Here is a 19,708-nt window from a genome sequence, read left to right on the forward strand (position 1 = left end):
ATTAAAACAGTCTGAGCTGTACCAGGGCGCAGGTTATTCTGAATGTTTGATACATTCTTTATAGCTTACTCAAAGCTGAAATTCAGGTTTTTAAATTTGCAACAGTGGGAACATGGATGGAGCCAAGCACACTTTGATAAGGTCACAAAGCCAACTAAGAATAAGCCAGTCGTTTATATCAGTCTTCTGAAAAGATGTTTAAAATTGAATGCATCTTGCTGCCCTATCCTTATGAAATAGTCAATAAAAACTCATTTAAAAAATAATGGACAGAACAGTGGAGACAAGGTGGACACAGAGGACAATACCACAAAAACACAAAAGGAATTTCTGATAAGGATCATAAACAAACTAGCTAACGAATATCAAATGAGGTGAAAGGAAAAGAGCGGCGAGGGAGGCGAGGAGTTTCTGTGTCGGAAGAACAAAGCGCTGGGTGTTAGGGGATGAATCAAACAGCTAGACTAAAAATGGGGGAAAGAGGTGTTGACGACTCAGTGAAGTTTCAACAGGCATTTTCTTTCCAACTGGTTGAGTCACTTAAGAGAAATGTGAGAAAGTATTCATTCAAGACAACCACTGAAACCGGCTGAAATTGAAACCGGTTGAATATGGAACAAAACGAAAGGTTCCATAAAAAGCTTTTGCACACTTATCAGAGTCTCTTATAAAGTATCATTTCTGAGTTGTTCTTGCTTTATTTGGTCAGTAGCCAACAGTAAAAAAAAAGAACATGGTGCAGAAATAAACTGGGGAATTATTTTTTTAGGTAACCTTAACCAGAGTAGCAATATATGCAGTGGTGTAGTCTCATGTATTTTAGCATGTATACGGTACTATATAAATATATGGACCAGAATGGACATATCAAAGTGGGGGGTCTGGGTGTCTTCCCCAAGGGAAATTTTGAGCGTCACAGACTTTATTTCCTGTTTTCCGATAGACTTTTTTGCACCAATTTACAGTGGAAATACCTTTATTTAGCCTATGCGAACGAAAACACAGATTACAATTCAAAATATATCAAAAATATAATGGAAAGTATGTTGTTACGTGTCATTGCGCATTTTTAAGTGGGTATATGGAAATCATGGAGCTTTCTTAGTGGGCATACTGCATATCACGTAGACTACACCACTGAATATACGGTATATTAACAATTAAGCAGCTTGTTTTGGATTATTCTAGTGAAGCAGTACATATACAGCAAAAACATCAACTTATAAATACAAATATAATCTTGTTTACATTACAATAAAAATATGGATGTACAAAGTTTACCTAGTTTTAAGATTTTAAGTTTTTTTTCAGAATAATTGACAAATCAAGACTATCTGTAGCTATTTATTTTAAATGTATTTACATATTTACTCACACATCTTTATGAGTTTGATGCTACTGTGTTGTGTATTGTTCAGCAATTAAATAGTATTTACAAAAAAGAGAATTAAAACAATTAAAGAAACTGATAGTATATAATGACTGCAGAATACGACAATAAGAAAAATAATAATAATCTCTTTCAGACATAGAATAATAATATACTCTGCCATGCATATATTACCTGCTGAGTTACAATATAATACACACTACGCAATGTTTTGCAAATGCTACACTAGATACTAGATACATACTAACTATCATTCTGTCAATTGCCAGACAACTGTAGGTTTGAAACTGGCACTGTTCAAATCTTATGGGGGCCCTCGATACTAAATCACCTGATAAATAAGATTCAAGAAGAATCCATTCAGGCTTTGGGGCATCCCCTCATTCAAAGATATTTCTGCCACCAGAGGAGGAGAGAGACTTGCCACTGTGACGAGCAGCTGCCTGTTAACACACAGAAAACAAAACACATTTCTTTGAAGAAAACTAACCACATATATATTTAGTTTAAATGTTAGTGTAAAAATGTGGACCCACATACCCCTGTCTGTCCTTTGGAGAAGTTGGCATGTGCATAAAGGAGCACTGCAATGTCATTATGTCCTGCCTCCAGAGCAATGGACAGGGCTGTGCTTTCATCCTGTAAACACACAAACTCAAAGAAATTATGAGAGGTTTTGCTGTTTACTGAACATTTATAGACGGCAAAAGCCTACTGTACAGTACAACTTCTACTCCCTTGTTTATCGGACATGTTAAATGGGAATGAAGTGTTCAGTCTGATTTCATAATATGTGAGACAAAGTTGGAATGCTTCAGCCTCACAGCTTGAAGCCATCACATTAACAGAAGCTGCACAGAGTGGCAGTAATGACTCACATACACTATCAGTCAGGGTGGCATCACAGTCTGGCTGTGCCAGCAGTAGCCTAACAATGTCGGCGTGGCCATGCTCGCTTGAACACATCAGCGCCGTGGAGCCCTCGTCGTCCTGGAGATTGACCTCGGCCCCCTGTGCCAGGAGTGCCTGCACCATGTCCATCCTGCCATGGCTCACAGCCAACATCAGAGCCGTCTGACCGGCCTGGCGTCAAACACAGGGAATAGGGTTAATGATGCTGAGTCCACTCATTATCAATTAACATTAATCAATTAATATTAATACATAGGGGTGGTGATGGCGCAGTTGATATCACACGGGCCTTTGGTGCGGGAGATCAGGGTACGATTCCCACTGCGATACATCAACCAATGTGTCCCTGAGCGAGACACTTAACCCCTAGTTGCTCCAGAGGCGTGCGACCTCTGACATATATAGCAATTGTAAGTCGCTTTGGATAAAAGCTTCAGCTAAATGACATGTAATGTAATGATGTAATGTAATATGTTAATGGTATCAGACAGATCACACTTTCTCCATGCTCCACTCACGGAAGATAATGCACACACAAAAAATACACCAATGTTTTATGTTATAGTTCCTCCTGGAAATAACTATGTAATTTGGTTCTAATTATGGGTAAAATAGAGACCGTGTTCAATTTTATGTATATCTATGCAGGCAATTTTAATGAATGTGACATTCAAATCAGGTATCTGACATGTGACATTCAAATCACTACCTTTAAGATCAGGTAGTTCAGGTTTGAACTACAAATATAGTAACCCAAAAGAAAAAACATCAACTTGGCATTAAATAATAAAGAACGTACAGCTTTTAGTAGTACCCAAAGCAACATATGGACACAATTTAAACAGCAGGACATCAAACTGACCTGGCTTGCCTTTGCATTGACGTCTCCTTTTGTGAAGAGCTGCTCCACAACTCTCATGTCCTCTGGACTTTCCACAGCTGCGAGTGCAGCCAGCATGATAGGCGTGTAACCGGCTTTGTTCTGTTGATCGACGTTACACACCTCTGTAGTGATGGTGGTCAATTGAGTAGAAAAGACAAAAGAGAGGAAAGCAGAAATATGTAAGGAAGACAGAGGTTTATATCCATTTATTTTTAGGTCTGTACTGGCAAACTCTTCACCACCTATACAGACTGTACCAGGTTAAAATAACTGTACAAAATTCTAAAATCATTAAAATAAAATGTAAATGTAAAAATGTCGAATAAAATGGCCCTGCACCAAAGGTTATTAATTGTGTAGATTCATAGACATGGAAAATTGCACAGCAGCAATGATACAAACACATTTTAGCCTTGCTCAAAGTCCAATCAACTGTGGCTTCCTTGCTGCTGTGCAATTAAAAGTTCTCCAAAGCATTTATTTTGTGAGTGCTAACATTCTATATAGTTTATATTCTAGCTTGACTCCGCCACAGTAAGAATGAGCAGCCAAAATACTCACTCAGTGCATCCTGTGAAGCATCAAACTACTTTTACCTACTCTTTCAAATGGAGTTTAATCATTATTATTATTTTTTATTTTTATAAAGCCTTCATTTTGAGCAACATATTAAAAAGCTTTAGTCATGCTTTTTACATCCTGAACATTGCAAACATAAAATTACTGATACAATTCTGTGACACAATGGATTAGGATTACTACTGCAGCATTACATACTTGTTTGCTGATCATATGCTTCTGTTCCACCTGGCCTTAGACCAGGCAGAGGTAGGTCCAATCTCTTCTGAAAGCGGTAGCAAAGCTTTTCAATAAAAATAGGAAAGAATACTTCATCTCCTCCATTAGGATCCTTATTCAATGTTTGCCTGTTCAGTTGAAATTGATTAAAGCGACTGAATGGCCTGGCCCTGAACTTTTGATCCCTTTTAGACCAGAGAAAAGGTTGGAACAGTTCATTGAATTTCTACAGTACATGTTCATTTCTATTCTTTTCATCACCAATTATAACAACTCCACTGCAGTAGGAGTACAGAATGTCTGACGATCAATAAAATATTTGCGTAATTATTGTATTATCATAACAACTTTGACAGTTAAAAAAAAACACATCTATTTTGGCTGGTTAAGAAGCAGTCAACAACATGTATTTTATTTAACCTGTTGTTGTAATGAGCATTATTATTATGTTTCAAATGAATGATTTTGGGTTAGGCAGCTGCATCAAGATATATGTATATTAGACTTATTTTGTAGATACAAAAAGGACCTCATGATCCAGAAAGTATCTTACTCAATCACTCAATGGAGCCTATTTGCCCCCTAGGGGCTTTTGTGGAGCATAGCAATGTCTGAACCAGAGCACTAAGCCAGAATGTTGTTAAAATACATAATAGCCTCTAGTTTGCCTGTGAGTATTACTGTACCTGCATCAAGCAACTTCTTGACAATGCCAAAGTTGGAGTGAGACACACTGTAGTGCAGAGCTGTGTTTCCATTGCTGTCAGCCATATTTGCTATATGTTGCAATACTGAAGGTGAAATGACCCGAAATGTAGACAAGTAATTCCCTATAGTGTCAGCAGACGCTGACTTGTGGCTGGACACAGACGACCACTCTTGCTGGATTGTTTGTAGACAGTCATGCTGCAAGGGACGAAAGAATGTAAAAAAAAAAAAAAACATCAATGTGCTTGTAGGCATCCATAAATGCCTTGCAAGTTGTCCTAATTCACAGCGTGCAGAGCAATTTCACCATTGAATAGAAAGGAGAGTCTTGTTATTACAAGAATTTGACTGAAAGAGCTCAAACCAAGAGCATAACAAAGCAACAACTCACTATCAAAATGTCCAAAACAATTAAAAAAACGTAGAGAATATGAATCTGTCTTTATATAATCCATAAAAGGTTTGTGGCATGTTGAGAGTTTTGTTTGTCTTTTGTTTCTGGATTTTCCTTTTCAATATACTGCTTTTGAACTCCCCTCCTTTTAAATGTCTTTGCCAAATTATTGTGAAAGTGAGGAGTCTCTTTCACAGACAAATGCCATTGTTTTGAAGTTCAAGAAAAAAAATCTAATGACAGAAAATTACAGTGCCGACAAATTCCTGCGCCTTTTCTATTCAATGCCAAAGCCATTTCTTTTAAAATGGCATATTTGAACACACCCTGCCTCAGCATCCCTCCGCACCCATCCAGTGACATACCATTAAACGTGCACATACACACGCACATATGCACACACAGTGAACTTCAAGGGCTCTCATTCTGAATATAGTGAGAAAAACATACCAATTCGCTGCTGGATAAAGCCGTGTCTTCGCTCAGGTGTAACTTCAAGGCTTGACAAGCAGAAAACATTGTTTCACTGATCTTACACCTGAAAGGAATACAATGCTACAAGTTACACAGTGTGAGTTCAGACCTGAGAGGAACTCTCAAAAGTTAAGACTCACATAGTAAAATATTGAGATTGAAGGATATGGCTATTTAACGCAGTACTCTTATTCAGCTGAGATGTTTTGACTTTAAAACCTTCTGGACTACATTACCTCTTTGTTTGTGATTTTGCAGACCCTTTGGACACCTTGTTGGAGCCACCTTTGCCCTTTCTTCCTTGCGTTCCATCTTGCGAAGCTTCCCTTGATTTTTTGTTTCCTCTCCTTTCCACTTCCTCAGAGTTAGCCTTCTCACTGGCAAAGGGCTCGTAAGATGACATGGGATCCAATCTAAGGACAAAACACAGGAGTTACATACATGAAGTATGTTGAGATGCTGAGTCCTAAAGTCTAAATAAGTTTAAACATCAGATGATTACCCTGTGGTCACCCTCATTAACTTCATGCTCTTCCTGTTGCTGCTACAGCCTTGGTCGCCATTTTGTTTCTTCATGACAGACCGCAGAACACCGGCATTCGTTGACCTATCTGGAAACAACAATGCAGCACATGCCTCTGAATTTGAACAAATTACATTTAATATTAAAAATAACACATGCAAAGAAACATATATAAATCCACTAGGTCAATCTGTGCAGGACTTTGTGAGGATTGTTCATGATTCTTTATATATTCTTATGAATATCATTGCCTCGTTTTAAAAAGAGAAAGCTTTCTCTGACACAAGCTCCTCCTACGGAGCCATTCCCTTTTAGACCCTCAGCCACAAACTGGTATGTGGTACGAGACGCCCTCCAAAACCAGATATCATTCCAAACATTACAAGAGTATCCCTCAGAAAATCCACTTGTCAAGCCAAAGGTAGCCACTTCCTCTAAACACAACGCAAGTTTAAAGTGGGCCCTGGAAGCGTTCTGGAAGTAAAATATTTTTAAACTAGACTACTTTCGCACAGACAGTATTCTTACCCACTATCGTTTACTGGATTTCTCATGAAGATGAACTTTATAACACACACACACACACACACACACACACACACACACACACACACACACACACACACACACACACACACACACACACACACACACACACACACACACACACACACACACACACACACACACACACACACACACATATGTTTACCTTGCAGAGCTGAAGATGCCTGATGTTCCAATATCTGTATCATTCTTTTCACCTCTGAATCACTGCCACCCTGTTGGCAGATTCCTGGGTTTGTTTTGTCACACTTATTAGAGTCAACTGAGAGTTGAGATGGGGACTGAAACTCTCTGCTGACTGTGACAAAGAAAGAGGATATAAACGAAGTATTTGAATAGTACCAGCATGACATTACATATATTACGTGATAATAATAATCCCACATTAAAGGCATCTAATGGAATTTGTGACCAGTAGACACACTATGGCTCAATTTTATTTTGTTTTATCAGTGGGTCTCCATTTTGATTGAAGGCACATGGATGATGCTACACATTCCAATAATGCAAAGCTTTAGCAAACTAAACTAAACGAAATTATAAACACTTTTGTTTTTGCCCCCATTTTTCATGAGCTGAACTCAAAGATCTAAGACTTTTTCTATGTACACAAAAGGCTTATTTCTCTCAAATATTGTTCACAAATCTGTCTAAATCTGTGTTGGTGAGCACTTCTCCTTTGCCGAGATAATCCATCCACCTCACAGGTGTGGCATATCAAGATGCTGATTTGACAGCAGGATTATTAAACAGGTGTGCCTTAGGCTGGCCACAATAAAAGGCCACTCTAAAATGTGCAGTTTTACTGTATTGGGGGGGTCCAAAAACCGGTCAGTATCTGGTGTTAGGGTTATGGTTAGGGATCATCCATGAACAGAACACCTCTCCAAAGGATGAACCCTAACCATAACACCAGATACTGACTGGTTTTCGGACCCCCATGGTATTCCACTTGCCTGGTGGTGTTAAGATGCCAAAAAATGAAGAGAATACGCATAATGCTTTGTGGTGAGATAAGCTAAATATAATATTTACAAGAAAACTCCACAGGGTACCTTTAACACTAACTAAACTTACCTGGTGGCTGAGAATCTAAAGGATGGACTTCTGGTTCTCCTTGCGCTGCAGCTTTGTTATCACAGGACAGCTTTGAGCTGGCACTTCCTCGTCTACTGTGCTGCTGGACAAACCCATCCCTCTGCTGAGCGTGGTCCTCTGTTAGCAGGTCCCCGTGCTCCCTGAGCAACCAATGCATCCTCTCTATGTAATGGTTCAGCTCTGGGTCCCACTGGGACTGTGAAGATTGCTGGATTATCTGGCCAGGTGTACTGGATGAAACTGACAAATCCCGTATCCTCCCCTCCCCTACACCAATGCTCCTTGTCTTGATGGGGTCTGGCAGATGGGATGGTCCACATGCCATATTTCGGGATTTCAGTCCAACCAGAAAATTGTCATTAATATTCGTTAATCCAACACCAGCGTCTCGGGTTACCTTGACGACTGGTGTTTGTTTTAAGGCACTTCCTGGCAGATTTACAGTTCCTACACCAACCGTGCAGGTCTTCGGTGGGCATTTGATGTCTTTGACCCTGTTGCCTACTGACACTGTCCTGGTAACAGTCTGAGTGGTGTTGGTGTGCTTGTCTTGGGTACTTAGGACAGTATTAGTGCTGGAGTCTGTGTTGAAGGCATGTCTGGTGTTGGTAAAGCGCGACACTGAGCTGGATACAGTGTTGGTACGCTGGGAAGCTGTCTGTGGTGTTGCCATGATTCCCAGATCCACACCTCTGACTTGATCTGTGGCAATACCTTGAGAAACCACTTCCTTTGCTTCGCAGACGATCACATCAACAGAACAGTCCCCACAGCCCACTGAATTATACTTCATCTTTCTTTTCTTAGACCCCAGATTCTCCACCGGTACCTCTGTGTTGGTTTCTGCATCACATAACTTTATCTCCCTCCCAACTCCTTGTGTGTTCGTGAGAACTTGGATCCCCACACCCTTTTCCATGGTCGCTACTCGCTCCCTGACCTCCCAGTGGCTCATGGGTACATCTGGTCCTGCGCAAACATTCTTCAGCTCAGGCCTCCAACACGACACTCCCACAGACTTCACCTCTATTGCCTCCCCTGTGCTGGCATCTCGGAGCTCTGTGTGATTACCCACTGCCTGGCTTGTGGTGTGAGGCCTTGCCTCGATGCCTGTGCTCACAGTGGATGGTCTAGCAAAGGAGGCTTTATCAACTCGGTTCCTAGCTCCTGCAGCCTGAAGCTCTAGTTTAAGACGACTCATCTCTGTCTTGAGAGCCGATTCTTTCAACTCTGCTTCTAAGTGACAAATTCTCTCCTTTAAGGCACCAATTATTAGTTGTTGGGCATCAATCTCTGCTTCCCGTTCTGTGTAAATTCCAAGATTAACTTCAGACACTTCTGATGCAATGGACCTCGTCTTTACCTGATCAGTGCTCACATATTTGTTTTCTTTAGTGGGTTTAGACAAGGTGATATCGTTATCAGTTCCCACTGCGACTGACTTGATAGCCTTGTCATGCAGAAGGCTATGAGCTTTGTCATGCTGTGCTTGCAAATGTCCGCCCTTGATATTTTTTTCCAATGCCTGCATCTCTTCAGTCAGTTCCCTGAACTCCCTGAAGTTGGTGCAGTCACTTCTGACTATGCCTTCAGGTCCTTCCTCCTTAATCATCTTATTCTCAATGTCAGACTTTTCCATGCCATATGCTCTCTGCCAGATCACACAATTTATGTCCTCGTCACTATGGTTCTTGAGTTGAGAGACCAGTTGCCTCTTTTCCTCCTGAAGGACTGAGATTTTTACCTGAAGGATAGGGATGATTGTCACCTGCTCCTCCAGCTCCTTCAGCCTCTGCAGAGCTACGACCATCTGGTCACGGACATGCTGCAGGTGCATGGGGCCGAGTCCTGTAACTGGGGTGGTTCTCCCAGAGCTCTGTGGGCTCAGCCTAAGACATCCTGTGCTGCCTCTACTGCCCAGGGACGAGCTAAGGTGGACATGTATATCACCGCCTGTGCCAGTAGGCTTGTTCCCATTGTTGTTCTGATTATATGCGCCCAGGCCAGTAAAGGGGGAAAGCGACCCATGGGAACTTACCCCTCCAAAGCTGGCCAGCCGACGACGGGGAGAGGGCTGAGGTGGAGGCTGGCTCGTCACCTCCTGTTCCAAGTGTTTGAGGGTCCCCATTAAGGTCTTTTCCATCACAGGGCTTTTTCTTTGTAATGCAAGAGATCTTGCAGCAGGCTGAGGCTTTGGCTCATTAAGTATCTGAGAAGTTGCTGGTCCTTCATTCCTGGAGGGTTTGTTATCCAACGAGGAACCATGTGGTGGAGGAAGAGGAGGTCGACCTTTTGTGGTAGAAGACATGCCCAGTAGTCTTGTATCATCACTGCTAGATGATGACAAAGATTCTGCAGAATGCCACTGGCTGGGTGAAATGTCACTCTGCGTTTTTTCCACATTATTGACAGCCACTCTGGGCCTCCTTTTAAGGCTTAACCGCTTAATGGTGGCGCCGTTTTGGAAATTGTCCACACTCTTAGGGTAGTCCACGTCCAACTGATAACTATAGTCAATCCCCAGGTAGTTAGGAACACACTCTTCAGTGCTTTGACCTGTTAGACCAACAGTGGAGCAGCCATGGTTAATTACTCTTGCAGAGCCAAACAAAATATCCTATTGCACGTGATAAAAAAAACAAGTGAAGAAAATGCCCTGCATTGTGAGTTTAAGTTTAAAACTCAATATATAACTAGACATTAAATTTACAACAGCAAACCATTGGTATTGAAGAAAATTGTGTTTAACTCTTCATAACAAAATAATATCACAGGCATAAACCACAATATGCTATATATGGAAAATACAGTATCTAAGGTTTTATACAGCTTTATACTTATATACTTATACTTTCTACCCTAAGTTTCTTTTTTCTTTCCTTACCTCAGTATTATACGCTCATCAGCGACCGTTTCTATTTGAGCCTAGAGCCTTCCTTCTATCACCCCGAAATGTTTTTGAGTATAAACTCTCTGAGTCTGTCCCACAAGAAGAGGAGGGACAGGGGAGGATTTACCAATTGTGTAGACACTCTGTTTTCAGCAGTCACATCTCTCTAAATTGTATGTCTCTCTACATAGACTGAACACACTCTATAATTACTATGAAACTCTCCCCTCCAAATGCCTGACCACAGTCTTGGCAGGTTTTCTCAACCACAGGCATCCTCCAAGTATTTTAGCCAGGGAACACATAAAAAGGGAACAGAAATCTTTTATAGTCTTCAAATATTTTACACACAAAAATTGTAGTTCATGAAACAGGTATAACTATTTAAATTGTAAATGTTTTCATTTTCTAGTTGAGAGTAATGTGTGTTTAAATTGATAGATATTTCAGTATTTGCAATTTTTAAATTCCATTATAACCCCCTGTAAACAAAAGAAAATGTTGTTCATCATAAATAACTCACAAGTTATGAAATCCACATCAAGCAAAAACTAGCATTTAAGCTATTTGGAAAGTAATAGTTATAGTTACCTGAAACATTTCTCAAAACGTAACTTCCTTGAGCCATAATTATTCACAAAGTATCGATAATGGAGCAATCCCTTTATATCCACTTATAACTTTGGATAAGTCTGTAAATAAAAGAAAAATGGAGCAAGTTAACCATACTTCACTTCTTGATAATTAGCTTTTAATGTACATGTATTGTCCTACAGCATCACTTGCGCGCTCTCTCTCTCTCTCTCTCTCTCTCTCTCTCTCTCTCTCTCTCTCTCTCCCAGCCCAGGTCGAGCAGTCAATAACAGCTAACCTTACAGTGCTTACATAAAGGAAATGCAATACCCGGCCACAACATATTATAGTTAATTCTGCAAAAAGTACAGCGAGCAAAAGGCTAAGCCTCAGTGCACAACAGTGACTCACAGCATTGCAATGCCGTATCACTTTCTAATCAGTAAGCACCTTCTGTTCTCAGCACACAGAGGTTTTAAGGAGAGCAAAAAAAGAAACAGGCTTCAGTCCTGTCAGTGTCTTGTACATTTTCTCCCTTCATAGAGAGTTGGTTACATTTGCAAGTCCAGTGAAACGTCAAGTAGTGTTTTGTGTATAAAAAAAGGATTACATAAGACAGGTAGAGAAATGAGGATGTTCCATCAGCAAAAGCATCAGGACTCAACGGAGAAAAGAACATTTATCATATGCACAATCGGAAAATATAAGAAAATATATGGTAATAGAGTAATAATGTAAACATACTGCTGTCAACATCAATATGGTTTTACTTACAGCTGTTAAACCCAGATGTTACTCTCAGTCTACTTCACTATACTAAATTCAACGTTGATCACTAACATACGTAAACATTTATCATATATGTATGTTTCAGTAGATATTTGGTGTATGTCAAAATCAGGCCGTCTCCACACTGACATTTTCATTTCATTTTCATCAACATGACATCAAGCCTCAGGCAATAAATCCAAAAGAGTTTAGCAAGCTCTCTTTAGAGTAAGCCACAGTGACCGAAACTACTATTTCTGCTGCTCTCAAATGAATGTTACAGAGTGAATTGGGACAACTCATTGTAGGGAAGCAGAGTCAAGTTTGCAGTTAAGGAGCCAGAATTTTTTTTTTTTGGAAAACAGAATCAGGAACGCATAAAGCATGAATGGGTTCGAGAGATATGGAAAAACACAAAAAAGTAATATGTTTGAAATGTATGTATGCTTTTTTAAATTCATCCACATATCCTTATTCAATCACTCTTTGTGATGTTATTTGTTTTATATCTTACAGTTATTTGTTTTTTTCCCATCTGAAATGGTTTGTTATAGTGAACATCACTACAACTGTATCACTATTTGTGACATTCGATGTGACTGCAGTTTTTGCAGTTAGATTTATTTGTTTGTGTGAGGTTTTAAACACTGTTGTATGCAGTCAGTCCGCAAAGGCTTTCAGCACATCAGTTCATTTGTTTCAGACCTTAATCTAATCCAATCTTTGCTTTGTTTTCTTGAGAGTTTACTAGATAACTAAACCTATAAACATTAATAAAATGAGAGAAGGAAAAATAAAAAAAATCACTCTTGAACTGGGGCACGTTCAATCTCAAAACGGTGCTCACCGTTTTGCTGGTTGAACGACATGTTTCCTCGTGCTTTGAGATATGTTTTCTCTCGTTTGGTGGGTGTGTCTCTTGTTTATTGGCTGTGTCCCAGGTGATGCCCAATCAGCAGAGACGTGTCTGTAAACTCGTGTTAAAAAGGCAGTGCGCTTGCACACACAACAGGGTGTTCAACGCACCCCCGTTTCAGTTTTTAAAAAGGTGTTGCTACGTTTTGTGGGGGCTGAACGTGGCCCTGGTCAAGTCGACAGTCCTAAGGGGTCACAAGTCAGAATGGTTGGCTCTAACGCGGGTGTTTCCCGGTTTTGTGGAATAGTCCAAATGTTTTCCCCCCTTTTCTCTATTTTGCAGGTGATTTTGGGAAGTCCTCACTAACATTTAGCTTGAGAGATGCAATTCACCAAGGAATTCCTCAACTTTTACACACAGAACCTGCTGAAACAGGTATGTATTCCTGAAAAAAAATTAGATACTCTGTAGTTAAAGATGACATAATTGCAAAATGTCTCCTGAAAAGGGAGGGGGACAACAATGAATCATGACCACCCAGAACAGTTAGCAAGGCAGCTGGTGCTGCTTAAGCCTGAAGCCTTGTGGTCACGGTGAGAGAAGATAAACGTAGCTAATCTATTACATGATGCTGGTGCAAAACTCTTACTTGACTTTTGTTTGTTTCATACGTTTCTGTTAAAACTGAGCTCAAAGTCAGTGCGCGTTCACCCGTTAGCCTCATAGACTGTATAATCGTTAGCTAACATTACCTAGCAATGTGATGGGATGCAACTTACCTGTACAGGAGAAGGCAACAGTTGGGGGGGGGGGGATGCAGAAGTTAAAAATAATGTCACAAAGTATGGGAAAGGTCAAACGCAAGATTAATGCGAAAGCCAGATGATCTTTTCTCCTCTTTCCTCCTTTGTTTTTACATTTATCTGTGAAACGAAATAAGTTTTCACTCTGCAGCAGTAGGGCAGCTACTGCGCATGTGTCGAGAGCTGTCAACATTCCGCACAGCAGGTGCTCCTGGGAGTCCTCTGTAAAATATTAATGATGTCTTTTCTTCCATTTAATTGATTAACGTTACACAGCATAAGAACTACATGATTATTTTTGTCTCTATTGTCTCTCAGGCATCTTTATTACAAATTTCTTTAAGTTTCTAACTGAGAAGGGCTAGTTAAGTGGCATGTTTTGACAAATAATAGTCAAAACAACAACAAAAAAGGCCAATATATTTAGAATATAGTTTATTTCGACAGTTTTATATTTATAGTGTATATTTACTGTAAAAGCTTATCAAACACTTATTTATTTAATTTTTCCTTGTATTATCTAAATTCACTTTTCCCTCTAGACAGTTTTTCTGAAGTCAAATGAAACGACATGGTATTCTTTGTTTAAATAGTCTGTGTCGATTTAACTAAAACCATGCCACCAATTTAAATTCTAACAGCAATTGCAAAAAAGAAGTTGGCCACTCTGACATCGTGCAGGATGATACTGTGCCTTACCAGAGCAGTTTTAATGGTGCTGAACATTTTTAAAGGAAGAAGAAAGTGACTGCTTTTATTTGCAGAGAACTACAAAATAGAAATTGTTTCAAGGCACAGCAGAGTTCTCAGCAGGAAATGGCCTGCTCCATAGAGTTGAATCTTGGCCCAGACTCCATTTATAGTCAACAGCTTGTATGCTGCACAGCGACATCATGTGGACACAGTGGAGAAATACATTTTGCACTCAACACTAGACCAGCAATTCCAAAATGTGTTCTTTTAAAGTTTGACTGGGATAACAAAGAAAGGAGAAAAAAAAAAAAAAAAAAAAAAGTACATGTTGGTGTATAACTTGTGTTGTTTATAGAAACTATTTTAATTAACTATTTTGGATGTGTATGAGTGTTTTTTTTTTTTTGTTAAAATCAGAATCACTTGTGCACTTTTTGAAGCTCTCACATGCTGTTCTTGTTATTAATACATTACCTCATGTGGTAGCTATTATCATGCCGGGTATCTTAAGTTCAAAGTTCAACTTTCTGTTGTGAAACGGGTCTCTGGCACATTTCATATAAGCTTATGTTGTAAGTCAAGTAACTCCATGGACCATGTAAAGTCCTTTTACCTTCCCATGTTTGTGTCAGACAGACAGAGACAGCCATACACTAATTACATGCATGCAGAGACACACTGACACAGAGACAACATTTCCCACCGCTACCCCTGATTGTTGCTGTCTATTACCTGGCTTGCAAATACTGTTTTATCTGCACGTTATATTAATAGTGGGTATATAAAACCAGGTAGGGTAGACAAGGACAATGAGTCCCATGATTTGAACTTTACACTTCTTCAGGATCACGCAGAAAAAAATTTTTTTTATGTGTTTTTTTTGTACAAAGAGGTGTTTTTTTTTTTAAATCAACCCCAGCTGTGTACCAATTCTTTCTTTAAAAACAATGGTTAATCTGCAATGGCCACTAGTAAAAACTAAACAAATTCCATGTGTTTTATTCTAAAAGCATAGGACATCTGTTGATGTTCTGTAAGGAAATAAGAATTAGGCTAGGTGAGTAATGTAGTGCTGTATAAACGTTTCTGCTAAAAGCTTTTGGAATTATTATGCACTTCTGCACCATGAGCAAAATGAAACGAGCCAATTGTGTTGAGACTAAGTGCTGATCCAAAGTGTAACATCACTCAAATATGACTTAATAAAGTAATTTTGTTCATTCAAAGCATTGCTAGAAACTTAGATTTAGGAGAACTGCACAGTGCAGACTGATAAAAAGATCTAATCAAAGTGAACGGATTGTTTCTTTAAAACAAATCTCTATCTTTGAACTTTGCTCTTTTAAACCTGCAGTTACAGAAGTGATCAAACCAACCCCTAACTGTGAGAAAGGACACTTTTGATTGGCTGGAAGAGTTGCACACCCCCGTCCCTTCCCCCTATCTCAGTTCTAGAGTCTACTTTTTAACAATTGGCTCCACGCTCACCTATTTCACTTGAGGCATTAGGTCCCAGTCCCACACCTGGCAGTAAAATGTCTGACAAAGGAGCCTTCGATACCAACGTGCTGACCCTCACCAGGTTTGTTCTGGAGGAGGGCAGGAAGGCCCAAGGGACAGGTGAGTTGACGAACTTGCTCAACTCCATCTGCACAGCTGTCAAAGCCATTTCAACTGCTGTCAGGAAGGCTGGGATCGCTAACCTGTGAGTAGTATTTCTTTAAAATGTAGAATTTGAGAAGGGGGAGCTACAGTTTGCACCTTATTAGACATGTATGAATCAATCAAGGTTACTATTATTTGCTTTTATCTTAACATTACTTTTAGGTTAGCAAGTTTCTATTCCAGTGCATTAGTTTATCTGTCTTAAATGTGTTGAAATAAATAGGAATTGATATCTGGGTACAAGCAGCCGAAACGGGTTTCCTCAGGAGGGTAGCTAAGAGAGGGTGAGGAACTCAGAGTAGAGCCGCTGCTCCTTTGCGTCGAAAGGAGCCGGTGGAGGAGGTTTGGGCATCTGGTAAGGATGGCCCCTTACCAGGCACATCCAGCTGGGAGGAGGCCTCGGGGAAGACCCAGGACTAGGTGGAGGGATTATATCTCCAACCTGGCCTGGGAACGCCTCGGGATCCCCCAGTCGGAGCTGGTTAACGTGGCTCGGGAAAGGGAAGTTTGGGGTCCCTTGCTGGAGCTGCTTCCCCCGCGACCCGACCCCAGATAAGCGTCGAAGATGGATGGAAGATATCTGGGTTTAGTGTTAGTTTTAGTTAGTAGTAAGTAAGAATCGGTAAGCCGTTTTAACTTCGACCCCGACCAAAGGTAAACTGCACATGTTGTGTACATTCCCTCAGGGCAGAGGTCAAAAAGATAATGGGCTTTTCAGACCTTTCTCACAGGTTTAATCAAAAATTATAACAAACGTACTGTGAAAAAAAACAACTTTTATTTATCACAATTTACAAGAAACCCTAGTGTTTTTTTAAATTGCATCAGAATGGATAGCTTTTATTTAGGCTTTGATCACGTCAGTCTTCTCCTCTTTCCTCTCTTGGAAGATATGGCATTGCCGGAAGCACCAACGTGACCGGGGACCAGGTGAAGAAACTAGACGTCCTGTCCAATGACCTGGTCATCAACATGATCAAGTCCTCCTTCACCTCCTGTGTGCTGGTGTCAGAGGAAGATGAGAGGGCCATCATTGTGGAACCAGACAAGCGGGTACTTACGTCTGTACAGTATGCATGTCTGTGCAAATATGTGTCCTTTTTCTTTAGGTTATAGATTTTTTGCATTTTGGTTTTCTGGTATTGTTGTGACATTAATAACATTATTTGTTCTCAACTCGCAGGGAAAATACATTGTGTGCTTTGATCCACTGGATGGTTCCTCAAACATCGACTGTCTTGTCTCGATTGGAACAATTTTTGCCATCTACAAAAAGGTTAGCTACCACGATGCTGCATGCTGATTTAAAAAAAAAACACTGAAGTAATTATCAGCCAACTGTTTCGTATGGCATTCAGGTATATTTCATATGGATTTTTCCTGAATTTATATTTTTGTTTGAAAACCCTCTTAAAGGAACACACCGACTTATTGGGACTTTAGCTTATTCACCGTATCCCCCAGAGTTAGAAAAGTCCATACATACCCTTCTCATCTCCGTGCGTGTTGTAACTCTGTCTGACGCCTCCAGCGCTAGCTAAGCCTAGCACAGATCCTGGAGGTAACCGGTTCCAACTAGCCTACTGCTCCCAATAAGTGACAAAATAACGCCAACATTTTTCTGTTTACATGTTGTGATTTGTATAGTCACAGGGTGTACAAATAACAAGGTCGCTATGCTTTTACTATCTAGTAATTGTTGACTGTATTACTCCAACTCTGAGCGAACTCCAGGCGAACTCTCTGCTCCTCACCACAGGGCTTCAGGTGCTGCTAGCAAATCACTCCGCCCAAGTAGCAGAAGTAGCAGTGCTTCGCCTTCTGAGAATATAATCCCCAGTTTGTATACTGTTAGAAGACGGCTGTGTCTCATATTACCTTGTTATTTGTACACCCAGTATATACAGTATACATATATATTCTATAAAATGCATCAGATAAAATATGATGTTTTGCTATAGATTAAACTATGAAACAATATACAACATCTATAGCATTAAAATGTTGTTAAGACATCAATGCAACAGTAATGATAATCAAATAACCTGCCACTGTTGTTCCATAGACTACAGATGGTGAGCCATGTGAGAAGGATGCTCTGCAGCCTGGAAGAAACCTTGTGGCAGCTGGTTATGCTCTGTATGGCAGTGCCACCATGATGGTCCTGTCCACTGGTCAGGGAGTCAACTGCTTCATGCTTGACCCCGTAAGATTAAGGTTTTACTGTCATAAACAGCTATTGTTATGTGATTATATAGTCTTATGTGATTATATTGTTTTTATTTTTAAAATATGATTTCATTTTTGCTCATTTCATTTTGTATGCGTCTTTTCGGATATGTTTCGCCTTATTTCCTTGCATTTCTCTTTCAGTCAATTGGTGAGTTCATCTTGGTGGATCGAGATGTGAAGATTAAGAAAAAGGGAAAGATCTACAGTTTGAATGAGGGATATGCGCAGCATTTTTATCCAGATGTGTCAGAGTACCTACAAAAGAAGAAGTACCCTGAGGTAATGGCCATGAGTGTACAGTGTACGATCGCCTAATGTGCTATTGGCTGCAACATATTTTGCATTCAGAATATATAAGTGACGTGCTGACTAAAATTCTACATTAAATGTGTGCGTTTCTAGGATGGTTCTGCTCCATATGGCAGTCGATATGTTGGTTCAATGGTCGCTGATGTTCATCGTACTTTGGTGTACGGAGGGATCTTTTTATATCCTGCTAATGTCAAGAGTCCGAAGGGCAAGGTGAGCAGTGGAGCTTATACAAATGGAAAAAAGTGTTTTTATTATGGGATCGTTTTAAGATCATCAACGTGTATGTCAAGTTGTCGTAAAAATACACACATAAGTTGTTTGTCTTGTATCTTCTCATTCGTGTTTCTGCTTCTTGCGGCGCAGCTGAGGCTTTTGTATGAATGCAACCCCATGGCCTACATCATGGAGCAGGCAGGAGGCATGGCCACCACAGGATCCATGAATGTTCTTGACATCCAGCCCACCAACATCCACGAGCGAGTTCCCATTGTCCTGGGATCCCCTGACGACGTGATGGAGTATCTTTCCATCTGTAAGAAGCATAAGAAATGAGGTATACATCTTTGTTACGTATCAACCATAAACAAGACTGTATATAATAGGCATAAATTAGCAATAATAAGTCATTTTCTGGTTTCTGTTTTTCTTTTCAGTCTCGTTGCAGGACTAACCGCACAATCAAGAGGCTCAATCGGGACATTCATTGTTAAATGCTTTCTACTCATTTCCTCAACTGCACTGATGACGAATGGGAACCTCACTGGGCCCCTCACTGGGCCTCACACTATGCTAGTTCCATCTTGCTGCTGTGTTATTTGTAGAGACTGTCCCCGTATTTTTTTTTTTTTTTTTTTAAATAAAGGCAAATGAATGAACCAATGCACATGTTGTTCATTGAGTTGCAAAGAGTCCTGTAGTTTTTATTCCCATCAAAATCTGCCATTTTGTTGTTTTTTGTTACCAATACGCATCTGCCACATACAATTTTAGCCTGTTTCAAAGGCTGAAATATACTGTGTAATTTCACTATCCATCTGCTCAAATTGCTTTGGAAGCCTAGTTGATATAATTTAGTCTATAGAACACTTTGAATGCTTACACACTTTCACACCTGGATGCTACCAAGGCTTTTGGTACGTTTAGACGGACCCGGGCTAACTGTTTCCCCC

General features: G+C 40.1%; 2 protein-coding genes across 5 annotated transcripts; one reads left to right on the plus strand and one right to left on the minus strand.

The window, feature by feature from the left end:
* Positions 1-1,056: 1,056 nt before the first annotated feature.
* Positions 1,057-13,791, minus strand: LOC120545242 (KN motif and ankyrin repeat domain-containing protein 1-like). Of its 4 annotated transcripts, none has more exons than XM_039779426.1 (12): positions 13,614-13,791; positions 11,229-11,329; positions 7,727-10,303; positions 6,795-6,947; positions 6,062-6,170; positions 5,796-5,972; positions 5,536-5,623; positions 4,670-4,889; positions 3,174-3,307; positions 2,273-2,473; positions 1,931-2,029; positions 1,057-1,833 (listed from the first exon to the last, which is right to left on the minus strand). In XM_039779426.1, the coding sequence occupies exons 2-12, from the start codon at positions 11,263-11,265 to the stop codon at positions 1,771-1,773; spliced, it is 3,858 nt and encodes a 1,285-aa protein (XP_039635360.1). In that variant the 5' UTR covers positions 11,266-11,329; positions 13,614-13,791; the 3' UTR covers positions 1,057-1,770. The 4 variants fall into 4 exon arrangements, with proteins under 4 accessions (XP_039635360.1, XP_039635357.1, XP_039635358.1 ...); XM_039779423.1 differs by having other exon boundaries at positions 3,165-3,307; XM_039779424.1 differs by lacking the exon at positions 13,614-13,791 and adding an exon at positions 12,826-12,876 and having other exon boundaries at positions 3,165-3,307.
* On the plus strand, positions 13,045-19,396 carry fbp1b (fructose-1,6-bisphosphatase 1b). The gene is made up of 9 exons (XM_039779428.1): positions 13,045-13,269; positions 15,685-16,035; positions 16,886-17,048; positions 17,179-17,271; positions 18,061-18,201; positions 18,369-18,506; positions 18,630-18,749; positions 18,903-19,092; positions 19,193-19,396. Exons 2-8 carry the CDS (start codon positions 15,866-15,868, stop codon positions 19,089-19,091), a joined length of 1,014 nt encoding a protein of 337 aa, XP_039635362.1. The 5' UTR covers positions 13,045-13,269; positions 15,685-15,865; the 3' UTR covers position 19,092; positions 19,193-19,396.
* The last annotated feature ends 312 nt before the right edge of the window (positions 19,397-19,708 follow it).

The sequence above is a fragment of the Perca fluviatilis genome, chromosome 17 (genome assembly GCF_010015445.1).
Source record: "Perca fluviatilis chromosome 17, GENO_Pfluv_1.0, whole genome shotgun sequence".
In the NCBI taxonomy this organism is placed as follows: Eukaryota; Metazoa; Chordata; class Actinopteri; order Perciformes; family Percidae; genus Perca; species Perca fluviatilis.

Excerpts from the sequence above, each read along its gene's own strand:
- LOC120545242 (XM_039779423.1), bottom strand. The coding sequence starts at position 11,265 with ATGGCTCAAGGAAGTTACGTTTTGAGAAATGTTTCAG. Across the intron at positions 4,890-5,535 it reads CTTTATCCAGCAGCGAATTG|CATGACTGTCTACAAACAAT; the intron begins GTATGTTTTTCT and ends CGTCCCTTGCAG. Across the intron at positions 3,308-4,669 it reads CAAGAAGTTGCTTGATGCAG|AGGTGTGTAACGTCGATCAA; the intron begins GTACAGTAATAC and ends CCATCACTACAG.
- fbp1b (XM_039779428.1), top strand. The coding sequence starts at position 15,866 with ATGTCTGACAAAGGAGCCTTCGATACCAACGTGCTGACCCTCACCAGG. Across the intron at positions 16,036-16,885 it reads AAGGCTGGGATCGCTAACCT|ATATGGCATTGCCGGAAGCA; the intron begins GTGAGTAGTATT and ends CTCTCTTGGAAG. Across the intron at positions 17,049-17,178 it reads TTGTGGAACCAGACAAGCGG|GGAAAATACATTGTGTGCTT; the intron begins GTACTTACGTCT and ends CTCAACTCGCAG.